This window comes from Cotesia glomerata, linkage group LG4 (assembly GCF_020080835.1).
Source record: "Cotesia glomerata isolate CgM1 linkage group LG4, MPM_Cglom_v2.3, whole genome shotgun sequence".
NCBI lineage: Eukaryota > Metazoa > Arthropoda > Insecta > Hymenoptera > Braconidae > Cotesia > Cotesia glomerata.
Window position 1 is genome coordinate 7,519,818 of NC_058161.1, and position 20,848 is coordinate 7,540,665.

At 30.8% G+C, this 20,848-nt stretch overlaps 3 protein-coding genes across 3 annotated transcripts; 1 reads left to right on the top strand and 2 right to left on the bottom strand.

The window, feature by feature from the left end:
- Nucleotides 1-696: 696 nt before the first annotated feature.
- Nucleotides 697-16,170, bottom strand: LOC123264197. The gene is made up of 4 exons (XM_044727365.1): nt 15,957-16,170; nt 2,126-14,334; nt 1,295-1,534; nt 697-1,077 (listed from the first exon to the last, which is right to left on the bottom strand). The coding sequence occupies exons 2-4, from the start codon at nt 14,231-14,233 to the stop codon at nt 1,006-1,008; spliced, it is 12,420 nt and encodes a 4,139-aa protein (XP_044583300.1). The 5' UTR covers nt 14,234-14,334; nt 15,957-16,170; the 3' UTR covers nt 697-1,005.
- A 93-nt stretch (nt 16,171-16,263) lies between these two features.
- On the top strand, nt 16,264-19,111 carry LOC123264203. Its single transcript, XM_044727375.1, has 3 exons — nt 16,264-16,527; nt 16,869-17,802; nt 17,862-19,111. Exons 1-3 carry the CDS (start codon nt 16,408-16,410, stop codon nt 19,028-19,030), a joined length of 2,223 nt encoding a protein of 740 aa, XP_044583310.1. The 5' UTR covers nt 16,264-16,407; the 3' UTR covers nt 19,031-19,111.
- LOC123264220 (enkurin) lies at nt 19,025-20,361 on the bottom strand. Its single transcript, XM_044727401.1, has 3 exons — nt 19,756-20,361; nt 19,431-19,679; nt 19,025-19,311 (listed from the first exon to the last, which is right to left on the bottom strand). Exons 1-3 carry the CDS (start codon nt 20,227-20,229, stop codon nt 19,129-19,131), a joined length of 906 nt encoding a protein of 301 aa, XP_044583336.1. The 5' UTR covers nt 20,230-20,361; the 3' UTR covers nt 19,025-19,128.
- Between the last annotated feature and the right edge of the window lie 487 nt (nt 20,362-20,848).

The window sequence follows — 20,848 nt, forward strand, 5'->3', positions numbered from 1 at the left end:
TTTCACTGTTAAAAAAATTTATCTAAAATTATAATTTATCTAGCGTAGCATAAAATATAATATTTTATAAGGACACGTCGGTATTTTATTTTATCTACCAAAAATAATTATATAAATGCAATACAATATGAAAAAATTTTTTGTAAAATTCATTAAAAACTTTTTAGTGCCTTTAGTATCGTAGTAAAATATTTTTTTATTCGTTTTATTTTTGACAAAAAATATAAATTTCTTGTCTCAATTAAAAGTAATTAATTGATTTATGTAAATTTTGATTATTGTTAAAATCCAATGTATCATTAATAAGGCACACGTGTATTGTTTGTGTTTAAAAAAATTGGAATCAGGCTAAAAATAATTATCAAGAGCAAGAGAGTGGATGAAAGGCCAAACAAGTTAAAAGACTTTTTAAATATAATTATATTTATATCAATACCTATATTCACATTTACTTAATAAATATGTAATAAAATCACTGAATCACAATTTAAGATAAAGATAATTTATCTATTTGAATAGTAAATTTCTATAATTCTTAAGTGATTATTATAAAATTTATATTATTCGTGTAACCCGTGCATACTTATATGTATGCAATATTCATGCAATTTCATACAGAAAAATCACATCAATAAATATCAATATATTATGTCAAAATATTATTTATATCTATAAATATATAATATTATGTTTTCCATTTATGTAATATTTTTCTTTGACTTATGTTTTTTTAACGGATGAAACAACTACGAGTATAACGTACTCGTAACATTTATTTGTACAATTGTTTGAAATACCTCGAGAATCTCTCAGTAAATTCAAGTTTAAATATATACTAATTCATCTAACTATGTATTTCTTGTGTATTTATATATATTATATATGCATAACTATGTATATATATTTTTTTTTGCTTATTATTTTCTTTTTTTTTTCTATTTTTGTTTTTTTTTTTTTTTTCTTTTGTTACTAATATCTTTGGCTACCAACTTATCACTTATTTACTCACGATTTGTCTTCTTCATTAATGTTTTTGTTTTTATTACTGGTGCCTTTTTCCAAGCCTATCACTACATCCTAAAATGAAAAAATGATTTATTAGTAAATTAAATTATTTCATCATGTATTAGAATTATCAATAGTTTAGCTGGATTATCAAAACTTTTTATAACTATATTAAAAAAAAAATTGTTGATGTAACTCAGATTTACCCAAACTATTTTGAAGTATTTTTATACCAAACTATTGATAAAAGATAAGCGATAAACTATTTTGTAAAAAATAAATAATTTACTTGAACTGCTATTTGGAGTGGAGTTGGTTCACCAGGTACACAATCTGTCCTAACGATACTTGCAGGCAATAATCGAGGACATGGTTTACCAGTAAATAGCATGAATAAGGCATGGACGGTTCTGCGTTGCGTAAGTTCAGTGTGCCGATGTTGATAGCCAGTTAAATGCCTTCTATGTCTCTCTGTTGTTGGAAACCATCTCTCACATAATATACAGTAGCGTTTGTGCTTAATTGTAGCCTAAAAGCATTAATATTTATTTAATTATACATTTTATTTATATAACTCTTACCTGCATCGACAGCCGTCGATTTTTTTTAAATATATTTTTGTTTTAATAAGCTTTAAAATTTATAAAATAAATAGTTTTTCTTGATAAATTAAAGTCGGCATTATATAATTTTTTTTTTTTTAGAATTAAAATCCCAATGCTTAACTCTTCGTTACTTGCACTATAAGCAAATCGCCGCCTAACAACTACTCAACCTATAGAGACTCACTATAGTGCGAGCGAGAAACTAAAAAAGACGCGAGTAACGAAGGATTAAATATTTCATAATTAATTAAAAATTCTATTTGTGACAACGTTTAATAACTTTTAAAAAATCTTTGTCTGATCTCAGATGTCTCCTTATTTTTAATAATCTTATAACATTTTATATAATAACTTTATTAATAATTGAAGAAAAATAAAATGCTCATGAACGAAAAATAATATCATAATAATTTTACCACGACATCGATTAAAAAAAAATTATTCTCATAGCGGGTACTATCCAAAAATCTCTTAAAACAAAAAAATGTAATATTAAAAAATTTATTAACACAAACCTTTTCATGATAAGCCATTTGCGCAACGATATCAGCAAATGTAACAGCTTCGGAATCCTGATGTATAACAGAATCATCCTTTTCACTTGCTTTCTCATCAACTTTTTTAGGACTATCTGAATTCAATTCCGTGCTGTCTTGCTTAGTAATTTCCGGCGGAGACCTCGAAGTATCTCGTTCATTAAGATCAAAATTAAGTTGATCAGCCGGTTCTAAAATAGGCATTGTTTCTGTTCTATTAGCCGTAACCACAGTTGTCGTTTTCGTTGTTTTAAGCTCTTGCTGCTGATGTTGATGATGTTGTTTCGGTATTTTAGGTATTTTATAACTACACATCTTACTTGAACTATCAGTACTTGGTGACGGACATGGCTGTCGTTGGTGTTCAGAGTCTTTAGAGCTTCCAGATTCATAGTGATGTTTCCTTGATAATAATAATAATGATGATGATGTGGATGATGGTGATGGCGATGGTGATGGTGATGGTGATGATGATGATGATAATGATAAAGAACTTGAAGCTTTCGATCTGGAGTTATAACTTTCAGCAGAATGTGAAGATGATGACTTTAATTTTTTCGAGGTAGAATTACTGGCTTCATTTAAATCGATCGATTCTCGAGAGCGTTTGAGACTTTTAATCGTGTCAGTAACCAAAAGAGCGCTGTCACGTGCTACTGTCACGCTGACAGATTTTTCATCGTGTTTTTTACTACTACTGCTACTACACTCGGACTCTATTTTCGAGCGCTTTTCTCGTCTATCAGAGCTACTAGTTCTCTTGGACTTATAGTGCTTTCTATCAGATCTTTCTTCACGTTTCTTGTCACTTCTTTCATGCTTTCTATCAGTTCCTTCTCGTTTTCTGACTTCTCCGTGATGTGACTTTGTTGATTCCTTACGTGAAACATCACACGAAACTGTACTCTCTTGGAAGACACGATTTTTATCAACTTTAACTTCATCTTTCTTGCTCGATTTTTTTAATACATCCAATCCAGTTCCTTGTTTCTTTTCTGCAGCAGTCTTTGGTCTTAATAATAATAAATTAGACTTAATATTACCACTATTATTATTATCAATACTACTATTATGATTATTATTATTATTATTATTATTATTATTATTATTATTATTATTATTATTATTATTATTATTATTATTACTACTACCACTATTTTTATTTTCACTTTTAGTTTTGGCGAGACACCGTTTAAGAGTTTCTTTAGCCGCTAAAACTTCTTTAACCAATGAATCTGAATAGCAAATATTTGTTTCACTTGATGCATCACATTTACGTTGATAATCAATTGCCACTATCTTTGAACAACATCCACCATCATCTGCATTGTCAGCAATATTATTACTTTGATTATTTAATGTGTTTAAATAATTATCATTAACAACAGCAGCACTATCAGATTCAGCATAATTCGATGAACAATAATTATCTGTTAAAAATGAATTTGTTATATCTGGTACAGGAACTTCTAATGATTCAGAACTATTATCAACAATCTCCAATTCAAGTTCAAATTGCGTTGGTATTGCATCCTCTGAATATAATTGTGCCATATCACCATTAGCTATTCTTCGTTTACCTTTTAATGGAATCGGTGCTTCTGATTCTGGTTGTGACAATTCTGGTGATGCAGGAAGAATTTCAATAGTAGTTTGACTTTCATCAGACGATTCAAGTTTTATCACTGATTCAGGTACTTCATAATTTTCAACAATATCAATATTATTATTATGATTATTATTATTACTACTATTATTAGTTTCATTATTACTATTATTCACAACATCCACTGTTACATCAGCTTCACTGACAAGTGTCGTGACAGTTGGTTCAGTACAGGAACTATTCACCTTTTGATTACTAATTGCTGCACTAAATTCAAATTCACTTTTAGTTTCTTCACTTGTTGTTGAATTTGTTATAGCTATCGTTGGTGTTGGTATTAGTTCAACTACAGGAGCTTTCTCATGTTGAGTTTGCTGATGTAGTTGCTGGTTTTTAAATGAATCAGTGAACGCAGTGGATACAGTATCGATACTTTCATCTTGACTCGACTCATCATTCAAACGTTTTGGAGCATCACGTCTGATTATTCTCGGAAATACTTCGGTATCCGAGTCATCATTCAAACTTCTTGTTGAATTTCTTCTGTCATTGAATTTCTTCTCACTGCTATGGTAACTAGAACTTGAAGATCCTTTTCCCGATCGCCCAGAATCAGAATGTCTGCGTCTACCTTTGCTTATCGATCGATCTGAACGAGAATGAGTCCTATCACTTGGATCAGACGATGTACGCGTCCAACGATCTCTTTTTGAACACGTCGATACATGTGATATGTCACGCATTGTTAATACTTGAAGCATATTAATTGGAATTTTAACACGAGTTGATTCTTTAGCCATTGTGTCCAACACTTTGAAGCGCTCAAGTTTAACTTCTGGTTGCCATTTAGAATCTAATTTAATGGCATCACCACCATCTTTACTCAACTCACATTTAAATTCCGCACTGGATGACGCACGTTTTATTATCACTTTCGGTATTTTCTCTGACATACTTGCATGAGAATTTGTATTCCCCTCTTTGTCTGCGGATGGTGAACGTTCACTTGACTGTTTCGTCTCGCTTCGATGTCGACTTGATGATTTTTTCTGATAATTTTTCTGGGATGAGCTAGAAATATCTGTCGGGCTTTTGGATCGCTTCTTTTTTAAATCATGAGACGACTGAGAATGACGTAATTCTGGCTTTTTGATTTTTAATTTTGGAATTTTTTCATGTTTATCATCAATATCTTTATCACGATTTGATTCACCAGTTTTATGTTTGTCACTAGATTTATCATTTCTACTACTACTACTACTAGTTCGTTCTAATTTTTCAGATCTGTCCGACTTTTCTGAATGGTCATTCTTCTTAGTTGTAACTTTAATAGATGATGATGTTTCGTTCTGTGAAGTTGATGTTTTAATCTTACGAATTTTAACCTTCGGTACATTCTTAGGAGATTCTGAATCATTGTCATATAATTCCATACTCGCATTCTCAAAAATCATTTTTGGTTGACAGTCATCGAGTTTTATTTTCATTTTAGGTACTTTGCACTCAATAATGCCAATAGATTTTTTAACTGATTCCTTATTACGCGATTCATGCTGTTTTTTATCATCCAATTTTATTTTAACTTCGAATATTTTCTGATCTTCATGAGCTTTTGGAAATGACAACTCAACAGCGTTTTCTTCTACTGTCGGAGTACCAGGACGTGACTTTAAATTTCGTATTATCATCTTTGGTATTTTAGGATGTAAAGAAATTTTATGACTCGATGACGCTTTAGTGTCGATACTTTTTAGTGATGATACATCAGACGGTGGTACTACTTGTGATATCGTCGATGATGATTTTGACGAACAATCAGTCTTCTTAATGATAAATTTTGGTATTTTATCTGACACAATTACTGTTTTTGATGGTTTATTATTACTATCTACCACCTTACCATGTATATCACTAGTTATTTTTCCCAAAAATGTTAAATTTTTATCAGTACTTTCATTGACGTGTGAAGATGTATTCAAACTTTCCATTGGTCCAGTAGAATTTTTTATTGAAAATGTATCAAAATGATATTTGGGACTAGGAATACGTCCAGAAAAATTTAAAACTTTCAAATTATTATCTTCTAATTTATTATCTGATCTAAATACCGGTGAATTTTGATGTACATCAACACGATTTTCTGGACTCTGTATCCGTCCAGTAAAACTCAATATTTTTTCTTTATCCTTTTCATTCCCATTACTTATGATGTTCAAATTTTCAAATTTATCATTTTGCAGCGGTGACGCATCTTGAGCATTTGAATCATCTTCACTTTCACTAGATATTTTACCAGAAAATGCCAATAATTTATCGTTAATATCACATTTATTAGTTTTATTGTCACTTTCTGTTTTATCATCTACATCAACATCAACATCAACATCAACACCAACTTCACTAACATTAACTCCATCAACATCAATTTCGACGTCATCATCATTGTCGTTGTGAGAATTTGATAAATCATTCAATTTGTTAAACTGCAGCTGCTCTCCAGTTTCACAATTATCATTTTTCGGTATAGTTAAAACCAAGTTTTTCCTCATTTCGTTAAGATCGATGGCATCAATGGCTTCTTGACTAGATGTAGACAGAAAATTAATTCCAGCGTTGTTACTACAATCACCACTGTTTTGTTTAGATTCAGCACAGTCGCTTCCGAACTGCGTTGAACTACGCGTGTCAATATAATTAGAAACTTCAGATTCTAATGAAATTTCACTTGGCTCAGGCTTATTTATTTTAATAAAATCTGGATTATTCTCAGGTCCGAAAACAACAGGTGGTACTGCTGGTTTTTCAAACACTTCATCTTCATCATCGAGATTATTATGATTATTACTAACAGAGATTTCTTTTAATGATAAACAAATAGCTGTATTATTATGCGATTCATCATCACAGGATTCGGCTTCTCTGATAGTTGTTTGTACGTTTATCAATTTATTTATTAGTTGATGTTTGAATTTTTTGTTAAGAATAATATTCCTATCACCAATGGCATCAGTTGCTGTTGATAAAGATGTTCCTGCACCCGTATAACTACTTATATCTTCGTAATAAATACTCATATTATTTTCTCGTTTACGTGATTCAACTTCATCACTCGATATGCGTCTAATTATTGGTCCCTCGTTTAATTTTTTAAATCCCATAAAATTAAAAATTTGTTTTGTAAACACAGACAAAGATGATGGTAAATCATTTAATTTACTACCATTTTTATTATTTGGTTCTTCATTATCATTAATATTAACAACAGTCTCAGTACTAATTTTATTAACTTGACCATTTGGTTTACGAGTTACTTTTTTACGACTGGGAAATGCTAAATCAAGGCTTTTTAGCATTATACTGTCGTATTTATTTTCATTATTTTCAAATAAAAATAAATTTGTTAGTTTTTCTATGTTTTTAATATTTGGTATTGTTTTAGTCATAGTTTCGTTAACTATAATTTCTTCTTTTTTTTCTTTCTCTCCATTTTTCATATCTTCATTGACACTTTCACTTTCTTTTTCTTCTTCTATTTCTTCATCTTCATATTCAACAAACATTTTGGCTTTATCTTGACTTAAATCATCAATTTTTTCAACATTATTATCAGAATTAGTAACGGGTAAAATAATATTATCGGTAACATTCAAATCAACTATTGATTCAAAAATATTATTATCATTCTTAGACTCTTTAATATTATCAACTTTTTCCACACGATCTAACAATCTTTTTGGCCATCTTTGGCATCTCTTTGGCTCTTTACTACTTTTACTACCTTCTGTATAAGTAGTAGAAGATTCAAGTCCACTATCAGTAAGCATTGCTTGAGAATCCTGCTCGGTATCAACGCTAGCTGGTGGTTTCATTATCATTATAGAATTACCCCCGATATCTTTAAAGTCATCATCATCGTCGTTAGATGCTTCAAGATCCAAAGAATCCGGAGTCATTTTATTTTTTTCTCTCGTTGTTTTTTCACGTCTTTCACTAACACTGCAAATATCTTTTGATGGCATAATATCTGTTTTGGAAATATCAGCAGGCATCAAAATATCCGTACCATCTTCATGAAGGCAATCATGTGTTAAATTCTTTGGAAATTTTTCTAATTCTTCCCCGTTTGATAATTTTAAGTCCACACTTCTGTTATTATTATCTTGAAAAGTTTCATTATTAACTACATTATTATCATAATTATTGTAATTCATCATTGAACCACTTGGTAACTCAATTGCACGATCCCAATCTAAATTAACATCATGTTTTCTTGTAAAATTCGATGTTTCTTCTTGATAATAATCTTCATTTCTACGGCCGCTGTAGATCATAGACTGTGAATGCTGATAGTAATCATAATTTAATGTAGAGTCACTTGTTGAATAATTAAGTGGCGTTGAAATTTCTGTGTAAATAGTACTTTGATCACCAATAAAATCAACATAATCATCAACTCTATCTCTCGATCTACCGCCATACTTATTATTAAATCGATTATTTACTTTCATCTGTCGATCATGATTATTATCTCCCCACCTTCCACTTCCAAATTTACAGGTCGCTGACTTGGTTCGTTTAGTCGCATCATAATATTTATCTCTATCTGTTAATTCATATTTACGTTTATTCCACCTTTTTTCTTGGTAATCTTTGGATTGCACTCTTGGTTGATACAAGTCTTTAATCATTGGATAACCCTCACGCTGTCTCGCTTCCATAAGTAGAGCACGATAAGTAAATCGTGGATTTGGACTGTACGTTATCTTGCCGTCTTTAGTTGTATAAACTGGAACTGTATTAAGATTAATCCCCAAGCTATCTGGGCTTGATTGTCTAACATTTGAATACGGATTACGATATCTTTCACTATCTTCCAACCTCCTACTGCGCACCTCTGCATCCAGTCTCGATGATATACCGTCTTCATTGTCTGTCAGAGTAAACCCCGTTTGACTATTGTTATCATTGACATTGTTGATCATATTATTGCTGTTATTGTTATTTAAATTCGGAGCAACGTCAAAATTATCAAAGTCAAACGATGATACATTGTCATCTAAAAAACTTGATTTATTCCAAATGTTATTCATTAAAGTTGTGTCTGATGGACCGGGTGTTATGTCACACGATGACCTAGAAACAATATTATCCAAATCATCAACACGGCAAGTATTTAATGTTGTATCTACCGATAATCTATTTGGCTCATCTTTAATTTTGGAACTATTTAATTCTTCGACTAGTTTACTATTTTCGTCTTCTCTGGAATCTTCTGGTATACTTTCCAAATCATTCTGAATATCATTATGAGTGCTATCGGTATGATTTTGGAGTGTTTCTTGTAAATCATCTTGTGAATGATGAGACATTTCGGTTGAATTAATACAGCAATTATCATCATTATCGGTAGTAAAATCTTGACGATCCTGAATTACAGTTGATTCAGAATGTCTACTGTTATTATTACTATTAATTGAATTAATAGTATCATAATGATGAGTTTTCTTATTACCATCAATAAAATGTTTATCATCGGTAGACTTTCGTCGGTATGATTTAAAACTGTGACCCCCACTATGTCGACGATATAATTTTTCATTAAAAAACTTTGGCTTCCTAGTATCAATTTCATCTGGTACTGACCTACGACGACGATGATTAAAAATTGATTTTGGTGAATAATTTGTTGTCTCACCCTCTGGAAATGAAAAGAAGCCGCGTTTACTACTGTTACGACAAATTTCATTAACATTGTCTAGTAATTTATCATTTAATTGTTTATTACCACGATTTTTATCACTACGCGACACATTTATCTTTATTTCAATCGCGTCAATGGCTTCACTTTCTTCATCATCACTTTTTTCTCTAACATTAATATTAGCAACGTGTATTTGTACGTCAGTATCTTTACGCCCACCACGAAAGCACTTGGTAATTGTATGCGTTTCCAAGGATCTAAATGGATTAGATATTGTCTCAAATGATTTATCACTCTGTATACCTGACGTTTCATCCATTTGTTGCTTTTTATTATTACCGATAAATTTTTTATTCCTTTCGGTATTCTCACCGTCGTCATTATTGTCATTATCTGGGATAATAATACCACGAACTTGAATTGTTTTAGTTTTTACCGCTAAATCATTAGATAATGAATTATCTTGACTGCAATCATAATCATCAACGTCATTTTTCCCTGATGATAATTTTTCAACAGATTTATCTCGACGGTATTCTCTCAATGACTTTAAACGATCTCTATTATTTTTTTCTGGTTTACGATGGTCAAATTTATCTGTAAAATCTGTACTTTGAGACTCACCGGAAGTGTCAAATATTGATGGTATATAATGTTTCTTCTCATCACCTCGCGATTTTTTGTTGTTTAATTTAGACGAATGATTATCACACTTGGAATTACACTCATCTGAGATGTTAGTACCGGTAACGGTTGTAAAACTCGGTGTGTTATGTTTTTTAATTTGTATAACTTTGTCAGGATTAGTATGAGTTTTGTTTTCTGACTCATTGGGATGTGCTTGCAAATCACTTAGCGTGTTCTCAAAACAATTTTTACTACTGTTTACAGTCTCGTTAGTACATAAATTCACAGCTAAATTATCTTGACCGTCTAAAGATTTAACTTCTATCCAGTCATCATCTTCCTTATCTAACTGCTCAACATCATTGTCATCTTCAGACGATTCAAGTACGTTCATATCACCAATGGGCAATATATTTGTCATTACTTTAGTTAATGAACGATCCTCAATAGAAGACAAAGGCACTCTAGTTAACCTTGAACTATCGTCGCTTATCAGTGGCATCATACAAGAGTCATCTAATGACATATTACATAATTTATCAAGTTCATCCGACTGTTGAAAATCTTCAGTATTTATAATTGATGGGCATTTACCTGTATCTATTTCATCAGATGACAATATACGACTGACTGAATTACCAAGAATAGTATTAGCTCCCAAAGACTCACTAGAACAGTCGACAGGCTGTATCATGTCATTTGAAACATCTCCAATTGGATTTGATGTTTCTAAATTACCTTTTGATATCGAATCTGAAGACTGCGTCATTCCAACTAGAGGATCTGATAACGGATAAAATTCTTTATCTTTTTCTGATGAATTTTCCTTTTCGTGATGATCGTCATTGACTTGTTCATGATGATTTTCACAGGTATTTTTTGAATGTCTATCATCACTATTAACATTAACAACAGCAGCAGGATTTGTAGATGTAATGATTGATCTCTTGGCAATTTCGAAATCTTCAACAGCTTTTTTTGTATTGTTTGTATTATTATTATCACTGTTATTACAACTGCTGACATCATTGCTGGTATCAAATTTATTTTTTAAATTATTTTCTTCATGAAAATCAAAATCCAACGAATCTTCAGGCCGTTTTTCATTTAATCTACCGTTCTCTAAATTACCATACGGATCAATTTTAATTGGTGAATGTGTAAAACTTATAATTGGACTATTTTGTATAACTTCTATTGGATTTGTGTTTATTGACAAATCAGTAACATGTTCCGGTGATTCTTCACTGTCTGAATGAATAGGCGTATTCAATGTTGTTGAGATTGGCGTACATTCAGACATCGGTAAATCTGGTAAACTAATATCATCTGGATTGTGTGATTCGTCACTTGCGAATGAATGTTGTTTTTTAAGAGTAGTAGAACTATTAATGTCATTATGAGACGGATTAGTTTTACTTGACTCATTTATCACTTTTTTATGACTGTTATCATCATTATTATCATTATTGATATTATTGTTGTTATTATTATTATTGTTGTTGCTACTACGGATGCTGCTGCTGTTATTATTATTATTATTGCTACTATCATTATCACTACTATTTTTATCTGGACTATCAGCTTGTGATGATGACTTTTCATAATCAAGTTGCGTCGTTTCATTCTTATTATTATTATCATTAGCGGTTTCAGTTAATGTCTCGACAGTTTCTACAGATGCATCAATTATAGAAGCAACGACTTGATCAACGACAATTACACCTTCAGCCACTTCCGCGTTGTCATTACATCCTGGTATTTTAGTACAAACACCCGAGTCGGGTTCATAGAGTGTTATTGTCTCAGTACCCTCAGGTGTTTCATTAATAATCTCAATTGGTGCCTTAGCAATTTGTTCCATCGTCAATGATGATACATCACTATAAACCGTTTGAATAGTCGTTAATTCAGATTCATTTGGTAGATGATCGACAATATGAATTGTTGGTATATCATCAGAATCACTTTGTATACACTGAACAATAGTACCCGAATTAGTTAATTCTTCAATTGTTTTTAACCCGGTAACATTTATATTTTCAACATTATTTTTTACAATTAAATTAGCATCTAGTATTGTTGTTGTCTGTTCTGAAATTTTATCAGAATTATTAACTATTTTATTTTGTTGTGATTCACGATTATCTTCAGATGTAATTTGTTTTGGTGGTGAAACAGAGGCTCTTCTTCCTCCAGCAACTGACGTAATATTATTTATACCAGCTTGTGAAAGATTAGCAGCTGTTGCTTCTTCATCCTCAGTCTCATCCCAATTAGCTAAAAATTGTCGTACATCAAGTGCCGGTTTATCTGTAAATTCTTTTGAATTTGTGTTATCAATTGAAGGCATTGACGTTGTTGTACCCAAAGTATCTGCAGCTGATGTTCTTATAGGCGGTGAAATATCAAGGTCATCAACATTTACTATTAAATTATCAAAATCCATAGCATCATTTTTTTGCATTAAATAATTTTCTTGATTATGAATATTATCACGATTTCTTGTTAAATTTAATGATTGCTCTGTTATTTTGTTATAATTATTTTGCTGTTGTTCCATCGGATTTCTAATAATATTTGATTGGTTATTATCCGTATTATCAGTGTTTTCTGTTGTGCCTATTGGATTCACCGTATTAAGTATACTCGGAAAATGTCCAGGATTATAATTAGTATTGATAAGAACACCGTTCTGATCGAATTGTAAATTAATCGGTGGTATTGGAGGTGGACCATTGGATGGACTTGATAATTTTGAAGTTTCCTGTAGCATTCCTTGGTAATCAGCATTCTGTTGTAACCTCAATAATTCACGATATCTCATCAAATATTCTTGATATTTAGGATGCGATTGGTAACCCGGAACTCTTGTCATTGCACGCAAATGACTTTCTATTGAAAATCTTTGCATTGATAATTTTTGTTGATAACCATGGTACTTTTGATAAGGCCCATGTAACGCTGAAGGTGACGTTGGTAATCGAGTACCAATGGCACCGGGATCTGGAAATTCTCGTGGAAAATCTCTAACCATATCCCGAGGTAGCTGAGGATTGAAGTAAGAATTTTGTAGTGATGATGGAATATTACTGGCGCTTGATGTTGGCATATTATTTGTTCCCATAGCACCATTCGGATATGACATCTGTTTGTTATTGTATTTTTGCTGTACAATAACACTCTGCTGCTGCTCTGGATATTTAATAATTCCTTGATTTTGTGAATTTATAGCCTGAGCATTAGAGCCGCTACGCCGTAAATAATCTTTAACAGAATGAGGACATTTTTGACATTCCGATGGAAAGTTATAACCTTGAATTGGATTGTAATTTTGAATTAAACCAGAACTAGGATAATTTCGTGATAATTCTTTACGATACTTGTATTCGGAATAATTTCGACGATTGTCCACAGGAAATGGTGCTGAAGGTAATTCTTTATTCTCAATACAATCCTTTCTGAGATTCATGTCCGGTACATAGCGACGATTTTCCACATGATAACCAGCGGTTCGCATATTATCTCGGTAAGGAGCATTCGTTGGATAATGGCTGTATTTTTCCCAATGTGGATAGCCAATACTCGCATCGGGATTGCAACACGGACCTTTACAATTCCCAAACGGTGGACCTTGACGTCCTCCTGGTGACATTGGTCCCACTGGTGAGGTCTGTGGAGCCATACTAGAATGAATATTATTTATATTTGATGCACTTGAATGATTTGGTGGGTTAAATGGCATTTGGTTGCTCCGATGTGATAATTCAGGCTCATTCATTGGACCCACGGGTGCCAAGCGTGGATCCATTGAACCTGACATACCCTCTATCATCGGATTTCTCGAAGGTGATGAACCGAAGTGGCCCACACAACCTGAAAGCCCCATGTGGACACTCGTATTTGAGTTGGTTCCACAATTTGCTCCAGGCATCGCCGTCGACGCGTAACCACGCGAATAATTAACGTCATTGCGATGATGCTTACTCTGACGTTCGTTTGTCGTTAAATTTAAAGAATCAAGTGCTGGTGGGTTAATATTTGAGTGGTATATATGACTCGAATTAGCATTTTGTGAGCCGGACGATCCTGTACGTCCATGCTGCGGTGGGTTATACTGATGCCAATCTGGCAGGTTCCCGCTGTAGCTCATTGTACATTGTCTTGCTGATCAGAATTTGTTTTTTCAATGCTCAATCCTTTTAGCTTTCTCATTCACTGGCTGTCATGTTGACACGGCAGGACACTCGGAACCTGAAATAATTTTTTTTGTAATGTTCTGCTAAGTAAAATGGTAAATATATCAAGTTGAATGTTTTTTTTTTAACTTGAACAAACATAAAAATTTTTTTTTGTTCTTTGAATTGTAAAAATCATACAATTGAAAGATTAAATAGTTATAATAATATCATAAAATAGAATTAATAGTATTGTTTAGTGTATAATAGAAGTATAAATATAACGAATGTAGAAGTTAAATAATAATTTAAATTAAGTTTAAATGTTTAATTCCTTGCGAAATAAAATCTAGCTCAAAGAGTAATTATGTTTATAATTTTTTTTTTTTAATATATAACAAGTATAATGATAATTTAGATTAACACATGATATATTAATTTTTTAATCATTCTAACGACACATTTGTAACACAACCATTTATTCATTTAGGTCAATAACATTTTATCGAATCTATTTTGTCGTATAACTTTTTTTTCCTTTAATAAAAATTATTTTTAACTATTAATGATTATAAATTATTTGTTTCTTATTAAGCTTTATTTTTAATGGTTCATTTAGGAAAAAAAACTTGAAGAAGAGAAAAAAAAACAGTCGATTTATAATAACGTGTAAGTGCTCAGAATAAATGTGGTAGAGTTTATCAAACTGATAAGGTAGCCTTAACTATTACACTAGCTTGTGATAAGAGATTTGATGACAAAACAATCAATTAACCATAGACTCTAATAAGCCCAATGATCCTTCAATTCAATGTTAAAAAATAGCCAGTGTTGCTTTGAAATATTTCATCATTTCAAATAAATTATCAATTTTTTTTTTTTATACTTAAAAATTTGTAGTGTCCAAAGAAATTATCAATAACTAAATTTTACGTCGTTAAAAACATTTTTGTTTTTATTAAATTAAATAGTTGAAAAAATAATTCCGTGGTCAATTGCGATGTTTTCATTTAAAAAACGGAATAATAAAAAAAAAAAAAAACATATTGATAAACACGTGTAAGTGTGAGTGTTTAAATTGTTATTATAATTATCATTATTTTTCTTTATAAAAAGACAAGTTAAATACACATTATCAACATTTACTAAAAAAAAATCGTGTATGTAAATAATCATATAGTTATTAAAAAAAAAAAAAAATAAATATTTAAAAATAAAGATAATATTAACAATAACAATAAGACTTTACCCGTCAAGACATATCAGTAAAATATTTTAAAGTAAACGTATAAGTACGTAAAAAAGTTCATACGCGAATAATAATCTATTACCGCGAAAAAAATATACATATTATTTATAGATGCATTAAAACAAATTGAATGAAAACTAAAATTATCGTAATAAAAATAATAAATGATAAAAGCAAAGTGATTGATACTTCTATAAACGACGTAAAAAGGTAAGAATAAAATAGTTTATCACATTTGATATGGTATGACATATTTAACAGTAAAACCAACATGGTAACGCCTTGACACGATACAAAATATACTCATTATTGTTCACATTAGTACGCTATCCACGTGTCACACTCCAATTACACAATTAATTTCACTTATAAAATGTTTATACATGTATATACCTGTAACGGAGAAATAAATAAAATTAACAGTGGTATTTAAAAAAATAAGCTCTCACCTGCTCTTCAACATACATGCACAACACACACGCCATTTTGGACTTGAATTATTGAGAAAAAAAAATCACGCGCCCCCTGCTGTCTTTCAATTACACACACGTATGGATATATCAAAACATCGTTAATACAGGTGTTCCGGAAGTATGTTATAGAGCAATATAATTCCCCCAATAAGGGGGTGCTCTGTTGTACAATCGGTTTTCATATCACAACTGCAGCTCTCACCAGCCTTACAAATATTAAGCCCCGTTTTTAATTTACCGCTCTATTTTTACGCATGCGCGGACATTTAAAAATGGCGCAGCAATCACCAAACCATCACACATGTGACTTGTTATTATGATTAAAAAAACACAACCTTATTACTTATTTATATATTCTAACTCAAGCTCAACTTTTCTATTTCTAAATAATTTATTCTATGAGTAATATTACTCATTAATTATTAAAATGGAAGCTAGTGACTATTACAATTTATCACTACATGAACTTATTATTTCACCTTTTGCTGTTGATTGGTCACAAGATAATCAAATTTCTGTTATAACAGAAAAGGGGGTTCATATACTTGTAACTATAATTTTTTATTTTACTTTAATTATTGAAAGTTGTACTGAAAATAACCGACATGTTAACATTTTTTGTTTGAATCCGAATGTTGTGAAAATTACACACTGTTCAGTCAATGTAATGCTTAAAAAACTAAGTACAAGTATTTTTTTTTTTATTTGATTTAAATTATTTACTTGAAAATGTAACATGTTTATGCATATTATTTTTAGTGCTACAAATTATTGATTGAATTGAGAATAGATAAAAATGATTCAAGCATTTTATATATTTTCTTTATTATATAATACTTATTAATAGACACATATTTTATTAATGTATTCGATTAATGTTTATTTCAGGAACTACAACCAAATCCATTGTGTGCCTATCCATCTGCAAAATTCAAACGATCATTTATTTATGCAACAGATTATTTACCGGTTTGGCCTTATTTACCAAACTTAAATACAATAATAAATGAATTTTCGCGGAATGACTTGTATTCATTTTTATTAGACGTTACTTTAACACCAAAAATAAAAGACAAAGTTGATCATATTCCAAGAATTGTTGATCTATCTTGGTCGCCAATAAAATTATTATCACCATCAAAATGTTTGTTGGCTATTGTTACATCAACCGGCGCCATAGATATAACTGCTAAAATAAGAAGTAATTGGTATTCGATAATCAATTTGTCAAATTTATGGTTGGAAGCAGTGAAAGATGAATTAGAATATAATTCAAAAAGTTCACAAGTAAATGCTGACGATGCTGATAAATTTAAAAGTACTTTACAACGGCTCTGCGGAACAGCTTTGGCATGGAGTCCACTGTTTCAAGATAAATCAATATTTTATAGCTATTTGTTAACCGGGTATCGAAGTAGTGATTTAGTGATCTGGAAAGTTATAAAAATACATGAAGTTGAAGTGAAAGTACTACCTACAATAGTCTATCACATGCGTTTTGACATAAATGTTAAAATTACAAAACTTATTTGGATAAATCTTGACATCAATAAATATTTAATCATCGTTGGATTTTTCGATGGACGTGTTTACGGTGTTCAAATAAATCAAACCAACAACTCAATTATTCAACAGTCGCTTTATAAATATGAATCAACTCCTGATAGAATGAACGTCAGTTTTATCCAGGAATTTAAACGTACTGAAAAAGAAATAAATATCGTGATTGTTAAAAGTTATTATTTAATAATAATAACAGTTGATAATGAAGGAAAACTTTTGAGACAAAAATACATTGAATTTGCAGGATTATTAATTTCTGGTAATTATTATTTATTATTAAACACTGTACATTTGTTTATTGACTTTTCTTTATTGCAGGGCTGACACTAATTAATAATGAGCAATTATTAATATCAACACAAGACAGCAAAATGTATTTAGTAACATTAACTGAATCTGACCTAATAACCGAAGGCATTAACCATGAAATGAAAGCATCGAAAGTAAACTTTTTAGGATTAGCGCATGCACCGAGTGGTGCTACGTTTGTCAATGTCACGAGTCCTAATGTTTTGTACGATCATCTGGTGAATCGCGAGCCTAGTACTGTTTATTTCTTCAATTTTAAAGGAGATCAATGGGATCATTGGAAAGTTTTAAATAAAGAGGGTATAACACTAGGCGATCATTGGGATTGTTTGGAAGCAATCAGGATACGTGCGTCTCGTGACCCTACGCCGGAGCAAATTCTTCCAGCAATTCCTGAAGATATAGAATCACTAAGTACTCACGGACTCCGTATTGTCATGTGGCTAACATTGATTACAGAAGTTATGAAGAACAAAAAGCTTATTAAGAAAATTGATAATTTTGTCGGCGAAATATCAGAAGCTCAACCATTAATATTTGTGAATTCGGCAACGGAATTTATGATTAAAATAGCTAAAAAGACATTATTATCTAATGAATTAAAACTTTGCATTCATTTTCTGCGGCTTTATATGGAAGTTTTTTTGGCAGGCGAGGATGAAAGTACGGATAAAAATTCGGCAGTCAGGCAAGCGACAGATGCATTAAGGGCAACTGCTAAATTAGATTTAATTGAAGAAGAGTACTGCAATTTATGTGGTGAAATGGTGACCGATTTACCTTGGAATAAACCAACTTGTCCTAAGGGTCATCAATTACCACGTTGTGCTATCACATTATTACAAATAACGTGTCTTAAATATCGAAACTGTCCTAATTGTGGAAGGATATTTCATCCGCTACTCGACGATGAATTTGATGATGTTAAATGTCTTTATTGTGATATACCGGCTATATATGACAATAGAATTGTTAGTGTTGGTGATGAAGTTGAAAAAAACTATAGAAATCTTTCTTTACGTCCACTAAGTGATCTCGAAAACAGTAAGATGCTGGAAAGTGAGAATACAGTAACCGAAAAACGATCTAAAAAACGTAAAACAGATAACGGTGATACTTTCACTCTGATTGTCAATAAAAACGATGAAACTATTACAGAAACTTGGCAAGAGTTCTAGCTCTTTAATTTAGTTTACTAATTTTAAAATTTCTATAACGATCGTTAATCATTTGTATAAATCATTATTTTATAAAATGTACTGAATAATATAATTTTTTAATCATCATTATCGTTGTAAACGTAAATATGAGGATAGCGTTCTATCATATCTATATCTTTTTCCAATTGTTTCAAATCTTGCTCCATTTTTGCTTTTCTTTTTGCTTTTGGTGGTGTGTCAGTGAGAAATGGAAGGCTCTGAAATTGTTTCATCATATCTTCCCATCTTTTTTTCATACCCTATAACAAATAATTATTATTTTTATTTATGATGATAAATATTACTTATAGTTAAAATTATCTTATTTCACATATATCCTAAATTTGTAAATAAAAGTGTACTATTTTAAATAACTTACTAAAAGAAGCTGAGCACGTTCCTCTTCAGTAACATAAAGGCAACTTTGTTCTTTCTTAGTATGTTTCTTGGATAATTTTTTGTCATTTTCTGTACTTTCTAACCGGTCATGCTCTGATGATGTTTTACTCTTCGCGGATGATTGATCTGTCGAATTTTTATTACTTTTCATAAATTTTTCTAATAACTTTTTTCTTGTTTTTTCATTCTGACGATTTTTTTCGAAATAGTACAGTGGATTTTCATTTTCCTGAAAGTTAAAAATTAAAAGTTTAAATCTTTAATACACAAGATTTTTATTAATATTTTTTTAATAAAATAATTACCATATTTGGATTTACAGAGAAGCTACCATTAGGTTTGCGGGGAAAAGAATTGCCCAGCCGATCATCAACGTAATACAATATTGGTTTTTTAGCTTGTGCATTTTTAACTTTAACAATATTATCTCGTTTAAAATTCTTTCCTGAATCTACTGTATTTCTAGGTATTTTATCTGAATTATTCGTTAATTTCTGTGGTTTCCACTCAGGCAATTTGTGCTGATAGTTTGGTATATGATAATGTTTATGCTTAATATCAGAATGCTTTATTTCATTACGTGAATGTTTTCGTAGAAATTCTTGCGGTGAATTTAATGATACTCTAGGTACACCAAGAGTTTTATGAGCACTTTTATCACGGATAGATGCTCTTTTAACAGAATTACGAAATTTAGATACGTACATCGGTGGTTCTTCTATTTCAATAGGAGGCTTCGCTATTAACTCCATTATATTTTCCTCAATATCATAAGCCATCTTTATAATTATAATTTTTCCTCTCGTTGAATATCACGTTCAGTAAATCGATAAAAAAAATTATCAAATAATTTTTGCCTTACAAATTATACATTTTGTCACAGATATTATCTAAAATACGCACCATTTATATTTGGATATAATATAATATCCGAGTAAAATATTTTATCGATAATAATATTATCCTAGCAACCACATCGCTATTTATTTTTATTTTAAAAAATTGCGCTTATTTTTTAACGCCATCTAGTGAAAGAGTGAAAACTTATTTAAATTCATAACCTTCAAACACTATTGGTTTGTTTTTTTTTTATTCTGTTTTTATTTTACAACTTCGTAACAATTGTTTGAACATGTGAGAAATTTTTTATTTATAAATAAATATTAAAACAATGTTTCAAAATACATAAATTTTTAAATTCTGTAAAATTTAAAGAGTATTCATTGATTATAAATTAAACTATCAAAAGGTATGTTTAAATATTTTTTTTTTGCCCTCCGGGCGGAAAGTGGCAACTTTCGTCCCGCTGCGCTAAACAAAGTTGCCGCTTTCCGCCTTCGTCGAGCAAAAAAATAGTATACACTCCACGGGAAGTAAATAAGAAAGCCTCAGATCACA